This window comes from Panonychus citri, unplaced genomic scaffold (genome assembly GCF_014898815.1).
Source record: "Panonychus citri isolate SS breed McGregor unplaced genomic scaffold, ASM1489881v1 Contig00114, whole genome shotgun sequence".
In the NCBI taxonomy this organism is placed as follows: domain Eukaryota; kingdom Metazoa; phylum Arthropoda; class Arachnida; order Trombidiformes; family Tetranychidae; genus Panonychus; species Panonychus citri.
The window spans coordinates 138,628-155,683 of NW_026515519.1; the positions used below are offsets into that span (position 1 = coordinate 138,628).

A 17,056-nucleotide genomic window follows, 5' to 3' on the forward strand; every position below is an offset into this window, starting at 1 on the left:
GTTAATATGGACAAAATCAGCGAAATTCAACAGAAATTACCATCATATCAAATCATTGTTGTTGATTCACAAAACTGCCACTTTTCAAAGGACCAGATGCTGTTAAAAGATTATCCGAAAATCTGGCTGATCATTATAATTTAATCACCAATATCAAAGGATATATGCAGTATGAAGCATTTTGTGTTAGATGTTGATAAAACATAGGCTGAATCAACATTCTTCTCGACTCATGTGCTCAATGTAATAGCAATCCATGTTTTGAGTCAGAACCTCTTAGTTGCATCCGTTGCAAACTTGAGTTCAAAACAACATGTTATGAAAATCATCTTCTGAAAAGATATGTATGGCAAAGATCAAATGTTCAAAGTGTTGGATAATTCTGTACCAAAGATCCTCATATTTGTGATGTTTATCACTGCGAAAATGTGAAGATATTTCACAGTCACACCGCATTATTGTATATTCACACCTCTGACCTCAAAAGCTATTAGAACAAGATGAAGCTTTATTCTGTCCTAATATTTTACGATATCGAAGCCAGCTAAGAACCTGATGATACCCAAGCTTCCACTCTCCAAATTTACTCATATGTAATACATTATGCACTTTTGTTTTGATTTAGAAACATACAAAAAAGGACTGAGAAATGTGATTTGTGAATAGGGTATCAAATCTTCAAAGGATCTGAGGTGTGTTAAAATTTCTGCAGTTATCTCATGAGGAAGCAGCTCAAAAGCGAGAAAAGATCAGCACTGTGACTGTTATTGCAAATAACCAAAAAGGATATGATGGCCATTTCTTGATTCAGGACTTTACTCGAAACTTCCAAGCGATTCCTGAAATAATAATGCAGGGGTCCAAGCTTGTTTACATCAAGGTTAAAAATTTACGTTTTGTTGATTCACTTATTACTACAACAGCCGCTTTCTTTCTCTGCAAGTCATTTAACATATCAGAAATGAAAAAGGATTCTTCATTATTTCAACACAAAGGCAAACCAAAACTACAAAGGAACATTACCTATGATAGAGTTTACGGGTTTGATGATGAAACCAATCACAAAAAGAATTCAAAACTTGGTACTTGGCTCAGCAAAACGAAGACTACGTTTTTGATATGCAGACAGAAATTGTACAGTACTGTAGGTCTGATGTGGATATATTGACGACGGCAATGATGAAATTCACGCTTTTCAAGCAAATAACAGACCTTAACCCCATAAAAGAAGATTTACCTGGCTTCTGTAGTAATGGAAATTCTTCAAGAAGCTTCTCCTCCGAAATCTTACAGATAAGTCCGATTGATGGTTATTGTTCCAGATTACAATCAATCTCAGCAGCTGTTTGGTTAGACTACCAACAAAATATTTTAGGTAACCAATTCATAATTCAGAGGGAATTTAAAATTGGACCGTTCTATGCTGATGGGTTCGTCAAAGAACAAAACCGCGTTTATGAATTTTACGGATGTTTTTTCCATGGTTGCCCCGATTGTTATCCTGATGATGGTATCAATACTCTTCTGAGTGAACCAACAACATATTCAGAACTATTCAAACGTCTTCAAAACAAACGATCATATTATAACCAGAGAGGATTCAACTTGACCGAGATATGGGAACACGACTTCAACAAAATTAGAAAAGAGGAGTACATATCTACTAGAATTAAACATCGATATGAGATAAAAGAAACCGGATCAATAAATATCAAAGAAAGTTTCTTCGGTGGAGAACAAATAACATCAAATTTTATCATGAATGTTTACCAAACGAAAAAATCCGTTATCTAGATTTCACATCATTATATCCTCATGTTCTCAAAAAGAATTCCTTTCCAGCAGGACACCCAAAACTTATTGAAGAAGGGTTTTCAAATGATGTCTCCAAGTACTTTGGTTTCATCAAATGCAAAGTTTTACCTCCTGAAAAGTTAAATATCCCCGTTTTGCCATTGAGATTCAGCAAAAAACTTATTTTTCCTCTTTGTTTTTCCTGTTTGAATACAAGAGCGAATTTAAGCTGCAATCATACAGACCAAGAAAGAATGATAACAAACACTTGGACATCTGAAGAGCTCAATGTAGCAGTTAAAAACGGTTATCAAATAATTAAGATCTACCAAATTCTCCAGTATGATCGAACACCGAATCTTTTTAATGATTATATAGCAATGTGGCTTAAGATAAAACAGCAAGCCAGTGGTTGGCCTACATGGTGTACAGACGAAGCTTCTCAAACAAAATATATAAATGACTATGAGCAGCATGAAAAAATTGGACTAGAAAAAACGGAAATATCAAAGAATCCTGGCAAAAGGAGTATTGCAAAGCTGATGTTGAACAGTCTCTGGGGAAAGTTTGCGCAAAATCATAATTTAATGCAAACATCTATCGTCAGAAACTATGCTGAGCTTTGGAGAAAGATGAATGATGACACTCTTGAAATAATGGGTATTTTTGAAGCATCACCTGAGGTTATTCTCATCCAGCATAAAGTAGCTGCTGATTATGAAGCTGAAATATCATCATCTAAATCAAACATTGCTGTGGCGAGTTTTGTTACAGCTTATGCAAGGTTGGAGCTCTTCAATCTGATACAAACTATAGAGTCTATTAGACCAGGACGTGTATTGTATTTCGACACTGATTCAGTTGTATTTATCGAACAAGAAAATGATCCGGTTGTTAAATGCGGAGATTACCTCGGCGAACTTACTGATGAAATTCCTGATGGCTATTACTGTAATAAATTTGTTACGCTTGGTCCCAAAAATTACGCTTACGAAGTAACGTCTCCAACTGGTGAAAAGAAAACGGTCATAAAAGTTAAAGGAATAAAACTCACTTCAAAAGCTCTGGAACTTATCACATTACAGAAACTTTGTAAAATGGCAGAAGATTATACCAACGGAGAGCAATCATCCATTTCTGTTAAGCAAACTAATATCGAATCTGATAAGTACACTCATAAAGTTTGCACTAAGAAGTTTGAAAAAATATATAGAGCAGTTTCTGAAAAACGAAGAGTAATAGGCAATAATACTTTGCCCTACGGATATAAATAAATAACTTTTAAATGTAAATAGTCAACCTATTACAATGTATACAAAATTTCATCATATTTTGAAAACAACATTAAACTTTTCTTTTGTAAGCAATAAAATCCAGGTGCTGTAAAATAGAAACAAAGAACTATAGTATTCCAAACTTTATGGCACTAATAAATGACATTTGTTTTATTACTTTATTATAGCAGTTAACATTGGAAACGCTTTTGAATGATACCGAAGGCTGGATGAACCAGGAGGCGCAGCTATCGTCAGTTTTGGTATAAATAGAGACACATTTTATTTTTTGTATTCATTACATTTTCTTGTTTCATCTTGTGAAGTTGTACTTTATCTTCTACTCTGTGTCCATTTAAAGTTTTCAGTTCAAAGTTAAAGTTACTCTGTGTCCTTTTTTTTTGAAAAACATGAGTTCTCAAGTTTCATCTCCCAAGCCAATTGTTGGAAAAGTTTCATTCAGTGGTTATAGTGAGTTCTTCAAAATCAGCACTGATCTCACAAACACACACAAATGGATGGCTCCTAAATATGAACATCCGTTTAAACACAATGATCAGTGGGTATTCTCTGTTTCTCGGTACATGGATCAGTTTGTGGAGAAAAATTCGAATTGGCGTAAAAACATATACAGTGAGTTGACAGCGTTATTGTACTCTAAATACTCTGTGAGCCGATGGCTTCAACACAGACTAATGGTTACAGGAACTGGCATAATCGTCTACTGTGACGCTGAAGAAACAACTCTCGGAATAGGATGTGATATCCTTGACGCTGCTGTTGATAATCCTGGCTTATGGATTGGCTCTCATGGATATTCGCAACCATTTTAAGGAAGTTTGGAAGCAGGACAATTTAGAAATTGTTGATGGTAAGACACAGCTAAAATCTAACAAGCGAAAATGGAATTCGAGTATTGATGACTAAAACCAAGCTTTGTATTTTTCAGTTGATCCTTGAACTTACGATGAAATTCGAATCTTTAATAAAAAGAATTGAAACTTATTACTTTTGTGTCACTATGTCAAATTTTATTTTCAAACACCCATTCACATGTATGATAGCAGGACCTACATCAAGCGGGAAAACGGTCTTAGTAGAAAGAATAATTCATCATAGAAATATATTAATACCTTCATTAAATGAGAATTCTAAAATACTGTGGTGTTATGGTCAATGGCAAGATCGTTATTCTAAACATAAAGATATACAACATCATCAAGGGATGATAGAAGATTCTTCCGGTTACGATCTCATTATCATTGACGATCTTATGCATGAATGCGGTGATGATCCGAAACTCATGCATCTTTTCACGAAAGGAAGTCATCATTTAGGAGTTTCCGTCATTTTTATAGTGCAGAATATATTTCATCAGGGTAAGAATATGAGAAATATAAGTCTGAACTGTCATTATCTTATACTAATGAAAAATCCTCGTGACAAAGCACAAATCTATGCGTTGGCTCGACAACTTTATCCAATTAATATCAAAAAGTTTGTTGCAGCCTATGAAGACGCAACAGCTTTACCTTATAGTTATATAAAGGTGGATCTTACTCCTCAAACACCTGAGAAATTTCGTGTTCAGACTAATATAATTCCATTGTCATTGAATCATTCTGTTACAGTTTATGAGATATAATGTCAATCAATATAGAAGACTATCTAAATCTTTTGAAAATAGCTTCAATGATAAAGAGTAAAAAACTGAGAACAGCTTTTCCACGATCAATACAAAGCAGATCCGTTGCTATATAAAGCAATCAAAGAAGTGATGTTGAATATAGTTAATAAAAACGTCAAGCTTACGGATAAAGAAAAGAAACAACTAGCCAGGTACAAGCATGATATTTTGAACATAGTGAAAGATAAATCAGTATCGAGAAGAAAAAAGTACATAACGCAAAGTGGAGGCTATCTTCCGATCATTATCCCGGCAGTTGTTTCACTCTTGACATCTTTAATAAATGGCTGAAATTGTTAAAAAAGAATATCCTCTCATCACTGCCAAAATCGGAACTTTACCTCAATCAGAAGAAAAATCAGCCATTGTACAAAACGCACTCAATCCTATTTTTGTACGGAAAATTCTCAAGTTGAGTCTGAAACTAGCATTTTCAGGTGTTTATAATGAAAAGATGAATCTGGTTATTAATGGGTCTGAAATCAAGAACACTAATTTACTTAAGTATTTGATTTCGGCTGTTACTGAAGAAAACTCACCGATTCTATGGCCAACCAGTTTGGTGACCATATTAAGAAGAAGTAACATATTACCTAGTGATGTGTTACACAAGTCATTGAAAAAATTGTTGAAATCAAACCATAAAAAGAGAAGTATCATCATTGATAGCAGACCCCCTCCATCCTATTCATTTCCGGTTACGTTTCCTAATATTTATGCTGAACCAATTGATGAAATCGCAACACACGAATCTGATGCAGGGATAGTGAAAAAATCTCGAAATCCGAGAAAAAGAAAATTAGTTGAAAACTTATACGACAACATAAGATTTTCTGACAGGATTGCAGACAAGAAAAAGAAGTTCGACGGACAAAATGGTAACTCATACTTCAGTTCATCAAAATGGTGTAGAATCAGCGAATGAAAAAATTGAAACAGTTTTAAAACGATTGTATTACAATGTCGAAAAAACTGGATCGCTATCTTCAGTCAATAAACTTTACATTGCTGCAAAAGAGCTAATTCCTGAAATCACGATAAATCATGTGAAAAACTGGTTAAAAACACAGCTTACATACACTTTGCATAAACAAGCTCGGAAAAAATTTAAGCGAAATAAAATAGTGGTCTGTGCAATCGATGAACAATGGGAAGCAGATTTAGTTGAAATGCAAGAGTTTTCGCGTCAGAACAAGGGGTTAAGATACATTCTAACGATAATAGATTGTTTCAGCAAGTATGCTTGGGCTATTCCAGTACACGCAAAAACAGGTATTGCAGTTACAGAGATTTTCCGAAAACTCTTTAAAAATAGAAAGCCTGAGTCTTTACGTACAGATAAAGGCAAAGAGTTTCTCAATAGCAGTTTTAAAACTCTTCTTGATAATGAATCTATTAGACATTATTCAACGAAAAACAGTAATATCAAATGTGCTATTGTTGAAAGATTTAACAGAACCCTTAAAGGTAAAATGTTCAAATACTTCACTTTTAAGGGAACCAGAAAGTACACAGATGTGTTACCAAAACTAGTGGAAAGTTATAACGCTGATTTTCATCGATCAATTAAAATGGCACCTAATTCTGTGACAAATTCTAACTCGAATGATGTCTTCAGGAATTTGTATGGTTATGATAGCCTCCTTGAAATGGTGAAAGATCAGAAAACAATATCTCCAAAGGTGTTTGAAGTAGGTTCAAAAGTACGGATTAAATATGAGCTTGGCCCGTTTGATAAATCATTCTATCCTAACTGGTCTGAACATATCTATACAATATCTTCTATTGACAAAAGCAAAGAAAAACCTTTGTACTTATTAAGAGAACACAATGGAACACCTATGGAAAGGAAATTTTACCATGAAGAGCTTCAAGAAGTATCTGAAGACGAGCATCGAATTGAGAAGATTATAAAAAGAAAAACAGTTAGGGGGCGTGTGTATTACTTTGTAAAGTGGTTAGGTTATTCAAGCAGTTACAACTCATGGATACCATCTCAGGACATTCGGAGATTGGCGTGAAAAATCCTCACTTATTTCTCTTTATTATTCAAGTATTAACGCTGTTTTTGATATCGATAATTTCGATGATAAATTTGTCTTTGAATTTAGGAGACCAACGACTTTGGTTAGGGCTTCTGACGATGTCTTTAGGATGTATTCTACCTACTCCAAAGTTTAAACAAAAAGCTGAACCAATTTCTATATAAAGCTAATAAAATAAATCCAATTTGATTTAAAATAAGAAGACATGTCTGATTCATTTTATTTAACATTACCAAGTAACGTAAAAAGCTATGCTGATAATACTATAGGCTCTTATGTGACTTATTTACCAAATACATTAAAAGTTGATGACGATTGGGTGGTTGGGTTAGCAGAGATAACATACACCCGCAGTTGGTATAATATTTCCGAACCACAACGTTTAACAATTTTTGTAGATACTCCAACGCCGGAGTCAGGAAGATTCCTTGAAGAAATAGATTTTGAAGAATTCATATTAGATTTACAACCGGGTTCATACACGAGTATTCACGATCTGTGTGATGTGATAAACGCAGAGATGATCAAAGTGCTCAGTCGGACAGGACATGTCAAACATGCACCATATCTTGTCGTCAATTCACAACAAGGATATATCACGCAACAAGTTGGCCAATTTCTATTCCTAAGATTGGAGGAACTGCATCAGAAAGAAATGTTTTAGTACATCTGGGGCAGCAACTCGAGTACATGCTTGGATTTTCCTCATATAACTTAGAGAATGAAAGATTTGGAGTATTAACTAGATACTCAAACTTTCAAACAATTTTTGACAATGGTTACATGCAAAGAAAAGCTCAACATCATTATGATCTTTCTGGTGGTGTTCACAATCTTATGATATATTCAGATGTCGTTGAACCATCTGTAGTAGGAAATACTTATGCTCAGTTTCTCAGATCTATAAGAATAGCGGGCGAAAAGTTTGGTGAAGATATAAATTTGATTTATACACAACCATATTACCAACCCTTAGCAAGCAAAGAGATTGATAGAATAATGATTAATATAAAGGATGATTCAGGCCAGGACATTAAGTTCAGACAAGGCCGAGTAGTTGTTGTTTTACACTTTCGCCGAAAATGGAAACCTATTATTTGAATCAAGCGGGGACAGGTTTACCCCTTCAAATATTTGCGGGAACTCGTTATCAGAGAGGTAATGGGTTCTTTGGCAGATTTTTCATGTCAAAAATTATGCCGATTTTGAGATATTTGGGAGAGCAAGCACTTTCAACTGGTCAAGCTATTCTAAGTGATACCAAAAAATCAGCTAAGGATAGAGTCAGTGCTACAATGGATAGAATAACCAGTGATGCGATACAGAAATTGTCTGAAAAAAGTACTGACACACAGAATGGAAGCGGTTTAAAGTCTATAAAAAGAAAGATGATAAAAGGAAATGTAAAACGAAAAACCCGAAAGAAAATTAAATCATTCAAAAAATCTGATTTTGACTTCTTAAAGTAATATGCATAATCTAGCAGCTGAAGCTTTGCTACCGGAGCTTGATTTATTCACCATCCCCCCTGTTCAGTTGTCAATCGAAAGAAGCTATGAGACTCAACACAGACCAATCTCCTCTATAGAAGGCTCTAGCTACATAGAGTTTCATATACCTACCTCAAAAGATGAATATATTCTTTTTCATGAAACTTACTTATACTTCAAATTGCAGCTTAAAATAAAAAATGAAGACGGCAAAGATATTGTTAACCCAGATTGGAGTAAAATTAGAGCAGCCAATAACTTGATGCATAGCATGATTAAACAAATAGATCTAAAGATCGGTAATAAAGAAATGTCATCTGTATCAAATACTTATGCATATAGAGCATACTTTGAAAATTTACTCGGTTTTTCGAAAGACGCTAAGGAAACACATCTTTCTACAGGATTTTGGTCAGAAAAGGACGATATCATCTCGAACTTTGTCCCAGAAACAACAAATAAAGATCCATCACAAAGTAAAATAGTTGACATGTATGGAAAGTTACATCTTGACCTTACATTTCAAGGCAAAGCATTGCTTGGTGGATGTGATATCAAAATAAAATTGATATTGAACAACCCTGAATTCTGTTTCATCTATCCAAAATCAGTGAATATTATTCCCATAATCAAAGATGCATCTGTATACATTCACCGTTTAAAAGCTAAACCAATGCTTGTTAATGCACATTCGAGAGCTTTGCAAACAGCCTCTTCACGATATCCTATCACCCGTGTGGAGGTGAAACATGTACCCATTCCTTCAGGATCTATGGATGCAATGCTCGACAATGTCATAATTGGACAATTACCAAGACGAATGTTTTTAGCATGTGTTAAAAATACAGCTCTTAATGGAGCCAAAGATGAAGATCCATTCAAATTCAACCACTATGATGTCAACTACTTGGCATGCTATCTTGATGGCATTCAGTATCCTACAAATGCTTATCAACCAAATTTCGATCAAAATCTTTTTGTTCGAGAATATTCAGGATTGTTTCAAGCAATGAACATGAATTCAACTGAATCAACCATTGATATAAAAAGAAATGATTATGCTAATGGGAAAACAATTTATGGTTTCAATTTCGCACCTGACTTATCTCACGGCTGTGGTCTTGTAGGACACGTAAATCCAGCAAATCGAGGTACCCTCCGTGTTTATTTGCGTTTCAAGAAGGCATTGCCTGAAGTAATCGATGTTGTTTTATTCTGCGAGTATGATAATATGATCGAAATTGACAAAGAAAGAAACGTTAGCTGTGACTTCATTTAAGTATGTTCGATTTTGAGATTGAAACCATTTGCCGTTCTTTTCCAAACTTCATTGGTGTTTTTCGAGATAAATTACCATTAATACGAAAATATCCTAGTTATTTCATCATGAATAGTGATGTTGCTTCAGAACGAGGTAGTCATTGGTTAGCATGTAGAGTTGATTCACGCAGATGCGAATATTTTGACTCATTTGACTTCCACCGATTCATACAGAAATCAGTCAGTTGATCCAAGATCGTCCTTTAGTTTGGAACATAAAAGGTTACAAAGTTCTTCTAAAAACTGTGGGGCTTTCATTTGCTTTGTGAGTTGAGATCAAGAGGCGAATCATTCGATAACATTATTAAAAGATTTTCATCGGACTTACAACTCAACGATAATAAAGCTTGGAAAATAATTGACGATGTTTAACTGATTCGGTGATTGTATCAGTTTTTCTTCTGCCTGATGATGACAACGTCAGTGACATTAAATCAAAGTATGGGACTACAAAGATGAAATAACATACTGTTTCATGTTGAATTTGATGTTTGTGGCACACAATCTTTCATGAAGGGGCCTGCACTAAACTCTGATGGATCCCACACGAAACTTGGAAAATGCTATTGGAAGTGATAGCATCGAGCGAATCAAGAAGGTCTTTCAATCTTTAGTACAGCTGTGCAATTAAAAGTACGCACAAGTTCTAAGTTAGTTTCATACCTACTTGCACGTAGCATGATTAATCATGAACTTTGTAATGATCTATGTAAAGTCTACAAAAGATTAATAAAAAGCAAGCTGGTATATTCTTACAGCAAATGATCTTTGTATTGTTATCTGCAGAATGACCATAAAAAGATTAAAACATCAAACTAACGACTCCGTTTATTTTCTGAGCAAAACTATTTGAATAGCTACAAATCTAAGTTTCAATCAGTTTCATCCTGACCTCGATATGTCAACATGGATCGTCTTTCTCTCGCTCTTGAATTAGTATGTGATTCAGTCAATGTGGAAAATAAGACTCTGAGAAATTACATACGAAAAAGCTTGAATAAGCGTCTCAAAAATCCAACAAACGATTGAGGGACGAAGTTAGACTCTGAGTTCTCATTATGATCCATTTTGTCCAAACCTTGATAATCTAGAGCTGACACTTAGTATTGTGTTATCTTTACAAGAAGAAGTCCGTATCAATTGCTTTTACATTCATTTTTAGAAAAACAACTCAAAATTTTGATTTCCAATTAGTGCTTCAATCTGCCAACCATGATGACCGAGATAAAAAATCCAATGATAAGTAATATTGTCATGAAGTTTCAACTTCGTTCGTTTCTTTCGCTTTGACTGACTTAGTGAAATTTTTCCCAACGATAAACTACAAACCAAAAAGATTCAATGTGCTATTCTCAAATTACCTAAGCCCTGTCTGTTAATCTTCAGAAATGGAAAGGTTAATGTTGTTGGAGCTAAGTCTATTAATGACGCCTATCTGGCGGGAAAATTCTGCGCTTCGTCTTCCGTGTGATTACATATATAAAGAGGTTGTCAACGTCGGCAAAGGTAATCTCAACAAAGAATTAATCTTAAACTCATGTTGCTTGTAGCGAATCATTTACTTATTACCCTGAATTATATCCTGCAGCTTATTTGACAGAGGGTAGCAAAAGTCTCATTTTCCATACAGGTAAATTTATAATAACCGGATGTAAATCATACAAGGAGACTTTACAAATTTTCGATCAGTTGAAATTAATTCTTTTATTTTCTGGATTCATTTAGTGGTATGAACATAAATATATTGTATTTTTTATCCGTATTGTCTTTTTTATTCATTCTTATGATACTTAGATATGTATACGTTAATGGCCATGAAATAAATCTACTGATTGCATAAAAAAATTAAATTAAAACGTTTTTCTATTTATTTCGGATATTAAACATTATTGAAAGCGTTCTAAAATTTTTTCCACTTAGTTTATCTTTTTCCGTTAGGTGGTATAGTTTTCGAGAAAAAAACTTTGGTAGAGGGCGGAAAAATTTCCAAAAGTCCATCTCCTATCTCTCACGGTCATAGTAGGCCTGAAAGAGTGACGGTTGACACAATAGGTTTTAAGTTCACTTAAACTTATTGTTTCAAACCATCACCAACTTTTCAGGCCATGATTTTTTTCTCCACCGCCACCACCACCACCCCAATGTCTGACAACATCTCCATCCTCATCACCTACTGGGGTGATAATTGATCACCACCGGTGCTTCAGCCACCACCAGCATCCCCATCACCATCACTTCCACCAACAACAGCAACATCATCGGCATTTCCTTCGCCACCAGCAACCCATTACCTCAGCCACCAACACCCGTGATCCATCATCACCACCAGCGATCCCATCGCCACCACCAGTGATCCCATCACCACCACCAGTGATCCCATCGTCACCACCAGCGATCCCATCGCCACCACCAGTGATCCCATCACCACCACCAGCGATCCCATCGCCACCACCACCACCAGCGATCTCATCGCCACCAGTGATCCCATAACCACCAGCGATCTCATCGCCACCACCACCACCAGCGATCCCATCGCCACCACCAGTGATCCCATCACCACCACCAGTGATCCCATCGTCACCACCAGCGATCCCATCGCCACCACCAGTGATCCCATCACCACCACCAGTGATCCCATCGCCACCACCACCACCAGCGATCTCATCGCCACCACCACCACCAGCGATCTCATCGCCACCAGTGATCCCATCACCACCAGCGATCTCATCGCCACCACCAGAGATCTCACCACCACCGCCACCAGTGAGTCCATCGCCATTACCACCACCAGCGATCTCATCGCCACCACCAGTGATCCCATCACCACCACCAGCGATCTTATCGCCACCACCAGCGATCCCATCGCCACCACCAACACCAGCGATCTCATCGCCATTACCACCACCACCAGCGATCCCATTTTTGCCTTATCGACCTCGAAGAGGACGATCTTATGTTACCTCTCCATTTCAGATCTAGACCACTGTTGAATTGATTCTGATGAATTTGAATCGAATTCAACAGTGAATTCAGTTCTGACCATGAGTTCACCTTCATACTCGTGGTCAGAATCGGACGAGAAGGAGAGAGGAAACATTTATCTCCTCGAAGAGGAAAGAAATGATGGTGATAATGATTATGATGTTGGTTATGATGATGATGATGAGAAGATGAAACTTTTAATTAAAAAAATGGTTTGATGATGATGATGTTGATGATGATGACGATTTTTGCTCATCAAATAAATGAATTTTATAAAACTTTAGTTTTAATAATTATTTAATTTGTAGCATAACGTGACCTCCTTTCACGTTATGCTACACCTACTACTAAGAACCATTATGTCTGATAATCCTTTCCATTTAGCTGGAGATGAACCAAAAATGTTATCTACCTTTTGTCCTTTTCAATCTTCTCATCTTCATGTTTATCTTCATCCCTTTAGCATCCTCATTTTCTCTCTCAGACCTTAAGCCACGTGATTCCCAGCACAGAATCTCAACCAAAACATTGTTATTATTATATCAGAATCTATTCAGAATTCATCTCAATCCAGAACATTAACTCAGCAGTAATTTTACTCTGAACAGGAAGAAGAAGAAGAAAAAAACCAAAACTTATTATTCTTAATCTTCCTTATCCTCATAATCATCTGATTCCAGGTCATTTTTACCCTAATCACTTTTAATCACTTGAATCATAATGTTGTTGATGTTTATCTTCATGTTGATCTATTCACAATCTACAATCAAGTTAATCACATTCAGAACAAATGAATTCATGGAAAGTTCAATGTGACTTGATGATTAAACATTTAAACTTTTCACCACTTTCATGTTATATTTCATATCCTGTGATTAATAAACCCTAATGTTACAACTAAATTAAAAAAAGCTAATATAAAATAAGAAGGTTCAATTAACAGCATTGGAAAATTTAATTGTTCCAAGTCGAAACTTTCGTTTCATCTTCTAAATTGTGTTAATTATTTCACCGAAATTTACAGTTATTACTCATGTTTATTGTATCATCATTCTGAGATCTCTCATCATCATTATCATCACTCAAGATTCATCTTAACGAGTTTATCAGTGACTTTTCTTTGTTGATCATGATAAATGTTAATTCAGTTTCTATTCAGATAAACTTGAAATCATTATTGAGATTTAAGATAATGTATTAATAGTAACAATAGAAAGGGAAATTATTATTATCATGAACAATTTATCGTTGACAACGATACAATGTTTGTTTCTTTGTGAATGGTGCAATACAATTTGAATAAGAAAGAAAAAGTTCTGATAATTCTGATGGGAAAAGTAAAAATAAACAATCTTAATCTACATGAAAATCTCAGGCTTGTAGAACATTTCTGATTACCAATGAATTTGATATTCTCTAAAATAATAAATATAAATGATAAAAACATAGGAAAACATTAATAACGATCAATTATTTTAACCTTTAATCGGATATTTGAATTTTCAATTCTTCCAATTGTTACACTTAATTTTCGTTCTCTCTCTCTCTCTTTCAGCACCTGAATCATCATGATTATGATGATGAAAGAATCTGATTCCAATGGGGATTAACTGAGATTGTTTATTTTCACTAATCAAGAACAGAAATATAATCTCTTGATCGTTTATCCCAAGGGAAAATTCATGTAGCAATCATGTAATATCTGCGATTCAGTACAATCACGATATATATGAACTGTTCAAATTTAGAGAATTGTATTTATATATTTATTTTATGTGATTGTGATTTCAAGATTTCATTGAACATTAAAAGTTCAAAGTCATCATGAAAAAAGATGATGATGATGATGATGAGAGTGAAAATTATAATCATTAAAGTTGAAAAGGTAAGTGGGTGGAAATAGGAAAACAAAAGTTGATATAAAGTGAAAAAAAGTACGATAACTGGATAAGTGAGGTTAAATGAGGTTTATAACTGTTTCCAGAATTATTTCACTTTATTCATGGTTGTTGTTCATGTTCACATGTTGTTGTTTTTATATCAAATCATTTGAAACATTATCATGAAATGGGTTAAATCACAGAAACATAAAAATAATCTCGAAACCATAAAAATCGGAAAACTTTTCCTTCAATCTTTTTCTTCCCTCTCTCTTTCTCTCTCATCTACCTGGAAGTTCACAGAATTCAGTTTTCTTCCGGATCATCATGAAAATGACCAGAGGATAAAAGTTTCCCAGACTTGTAGGTAGTATAAAACTGACCATCAAATCATTTCAACCTTTTGTTTTGTCTTGAATGATCAAAGTAACAAAAATCTTATTGTTTTTATTGCTTCAATGATATAATCAAAAGGTGATAATGTTATATCAACATTGAAGATACTTGGATTAAATTATTTACAATTGTATTGATAATATTGAGAAGGGAGTGAAAATTGTTATCATTATGATTTAGTTGATTTTAATTATAGTTGATTGAGTTGAAAATTTGATTGAGATATGATTTGTTTACGAGGGATTTTTGTCTTTTCATTCATACAGATTCTGGGATGAAATGGATTCATGATGGGAGCAAATCTAAATGTAATTACATTTAGATTGACTTTGAATTGAAAAGGATTTTTTATCACCTCACAATTTACCATGATAATCATGTTAATCATTTTCATTCCTAATTTCAAACAATATTAATGCATATGACTAAATTTTGATTTCTCTGTGAATAGTTTCATTCCTGATGAACTCATTTCATTTCCATCTTCATGTTAATAATAATGTTCTAATGTAACAGTTATTATTATTACAGTTAATTCAGTCTTTTTTGTGACTTCAATCATGATCAGAGTTTGAAATCATTTCCATTAACAAGACATTTTCACACCAAAACCTTCAAGATATTACATGAAAGTGTTACGGTTTCATGTAAACATTTCCTTTCATGGTAAAGTAAAATTCTGAGAATCTGATTCAATGAAGCAACTATTTCAGGTACCAAATATGTTTATCATCATGATTATTTTAAGGTAGATTAGGATACAAATGAGATTATAATGTTATTGATAACTTTTCAAACTCAGAATTCAGTGAATTATTCATAATGTAATTCTCACTAAATAGTTATTATATTTAAACCAAAAATATTTTCCTCGAGAATGTAAATTTTACAGGAACAGTTCAAATTCAAACCGAAAAATAGTCGCTAATTGTAACTTGATTGGAAATTATTATCAGAGATTATCAAAAGTGACAACAATTAACTTATCACTCGAACCAAATGAGTGAAAAAGTTCAGTAATATAATAATTTCATCTTCCAATTCATCAATCAGTATATTCATATGAGATGAATATAAACCTTAGTTGCTACAACTTATTTACATTCACTGAAACATGGGAATGTTTATTCAAATTCACATTGAAATGTCTTCCACTGAGAAGATGAAAAATCTTCCAGCATTAGACTTAACTCTCTCTCTCTCTCTCTCTCTCTCTCTCTCTCTCTCTCTCTCTCTCTCTCTCTTCCTCATCTTCAATCATCTCCATCTTCACTATCATTTGGTAGTTTCTCTTGAAAACAAACTTAGTTTTCATCAACTTCTTTTACATCCAATCCCAAGGTACTTTTGTCTTGATGAACTTATTTTCCTTCTTCACCAGCAGAGTGAATTTCTTCAAGAATAACTAATTCATTTTCGTCAATTTCCACCCTTCTCATCCCTTCTATCATCATCATGCAAGTATCATGAATGTTTCTAAAGTGAATTACCTAAAAAAATCAAATCATCAAATAATAATCAGATTTATGTACATGATGAGAGCCAAATGTTTACATTACAGGAAAAAAAATTTATGCTGAAATCATCTGATGTAATCATAGGGCTTTCATGATAATTCAGTGGATTATTTGAATTGGTGACAATTACTTTTTGATGAGAAGCGATTAAATTTTATCAGATAAATTGTTTACCCAATCAAATGTCAATCATTTTCCAATTCTGTCTAAATTGAATTGAATGCAATGAAGATGCGGGCTACAGTTGTAACTAATTAAAAGAAAACTTTGATTCTAATCAATGAAAGGTCCCCGAATTAACGCTAATCCAGGCCATTCAAAAGTATGTCGGTCATTAAGTACCGAATTTATTTTACTTCAATCAAATTGCTTCTGATGCAAAAGTTTTATTGTCACATTTTTCACTCTACAGATATTCAATCAATATTCGAATGACCTCAATGACCTTGGAATTTACTGGCATGTTCAATATACTGTCTTTAAGAAGTTTGATTGTTGTAGGTCGAAGTGATCTTGAGCTGTTAATTGAGAACGAGCATATCATGTTATCGAATAGCCTTCAACTAATCAAACTATTAATAATTGTTATGTCTTCAAACGCATAAGCTATTAACAGAAATTTTTAATTGTACAAATTTTTATATCAATTGGGTGTTGATTTTTATTCTTGA

The 17,056-nt window shown here is 34.2% G+C and overlaps 3 protein-coding genes across 3 annotated transcripts; 2 read left to right on the forward strand and 1 right to left on the reverse strand.

Annotated features, from left to right (window-relative positions):
* Positions 1-4,862: 4,862 nt before the first annotated feature.
* On the forward strand, positions 4,863-5,876 carry LOC128390056 (uncharacterized). Its single transcript, XM_053349725.1, has one exon. The coding sequence runs from the start codon at positions 5,039-5,041 to the stop codon at positions 5,678-5,680; it is 642 nt and encodes a 213-aa protein (XP_053205700.1). The 5' UTR covers positions 4,863-5,038; the 3' UTR covers positions 5,681-5,876.
* A 2,006-nt stretch (positions 5,877-7,882) lies between these two features.
* On the forward strand, positions 7,883-9,569 carry LOC128390074 (uncharacterized protein F54H12.2-like). The gene is made up of 2 exons (XM_053349737.1): positions 7,883-8,083; positions 8,478-9,569. The coding sequence occupies exons 1-2, from the start codon at positions 7,883-7,885 to the stop codon at positions 9,567-9,569; spliced, it is 1,293 nt and encodes a 430-aa protein (XP_053205712.1).
* A 2,296-nt stretch (positions 9,570-11,865) lies between these two features.
* LOC128390075 (uncharacterized) lies at positions 11,866-12,950 on the reverse strand. Its single transcript, XM_053349739.1, has 2 exons — positions 12,938-12,950; positions 11,866-12,536 (listed from the first exon to the last, which is right to left on the reverse strand). Exons 1-2 carry the CDS (start codon positions 12,948-12,950, stop codon positions 11,866-11,868), a joined length of 684 nt encoding a protein of 227 aa, XP_053205714.1.
* Between the last annotated feature and the right edge of the window lie 4,106 nt (positions 12,951-17,056).

Excerpts from the sequence above, each read along its gene's own strand:
- LOC128390074 (XM_053349737.1), top strand. The coding sequence starts at position 7,883 with ATGGAAACCTATTATTTGAATCAAGCGGGGACAGGTTTACCCCTTCAA. Across the intron at positions 8,084-8,477 it reads AAAAATCAGCTAAGGATAGA|CTTAAAATAAAAAATGAAGA; the intron begins GTCAGTGCTACA and ends TTCAAATTGCAG.
- LOC128390056 (XM_053349725.1), top strand. The coding sequence starts at position 5,039 with ATGGCTGAAATTGTTAAAAAAGAATATCCTCTCATCACTGCCAAAATC.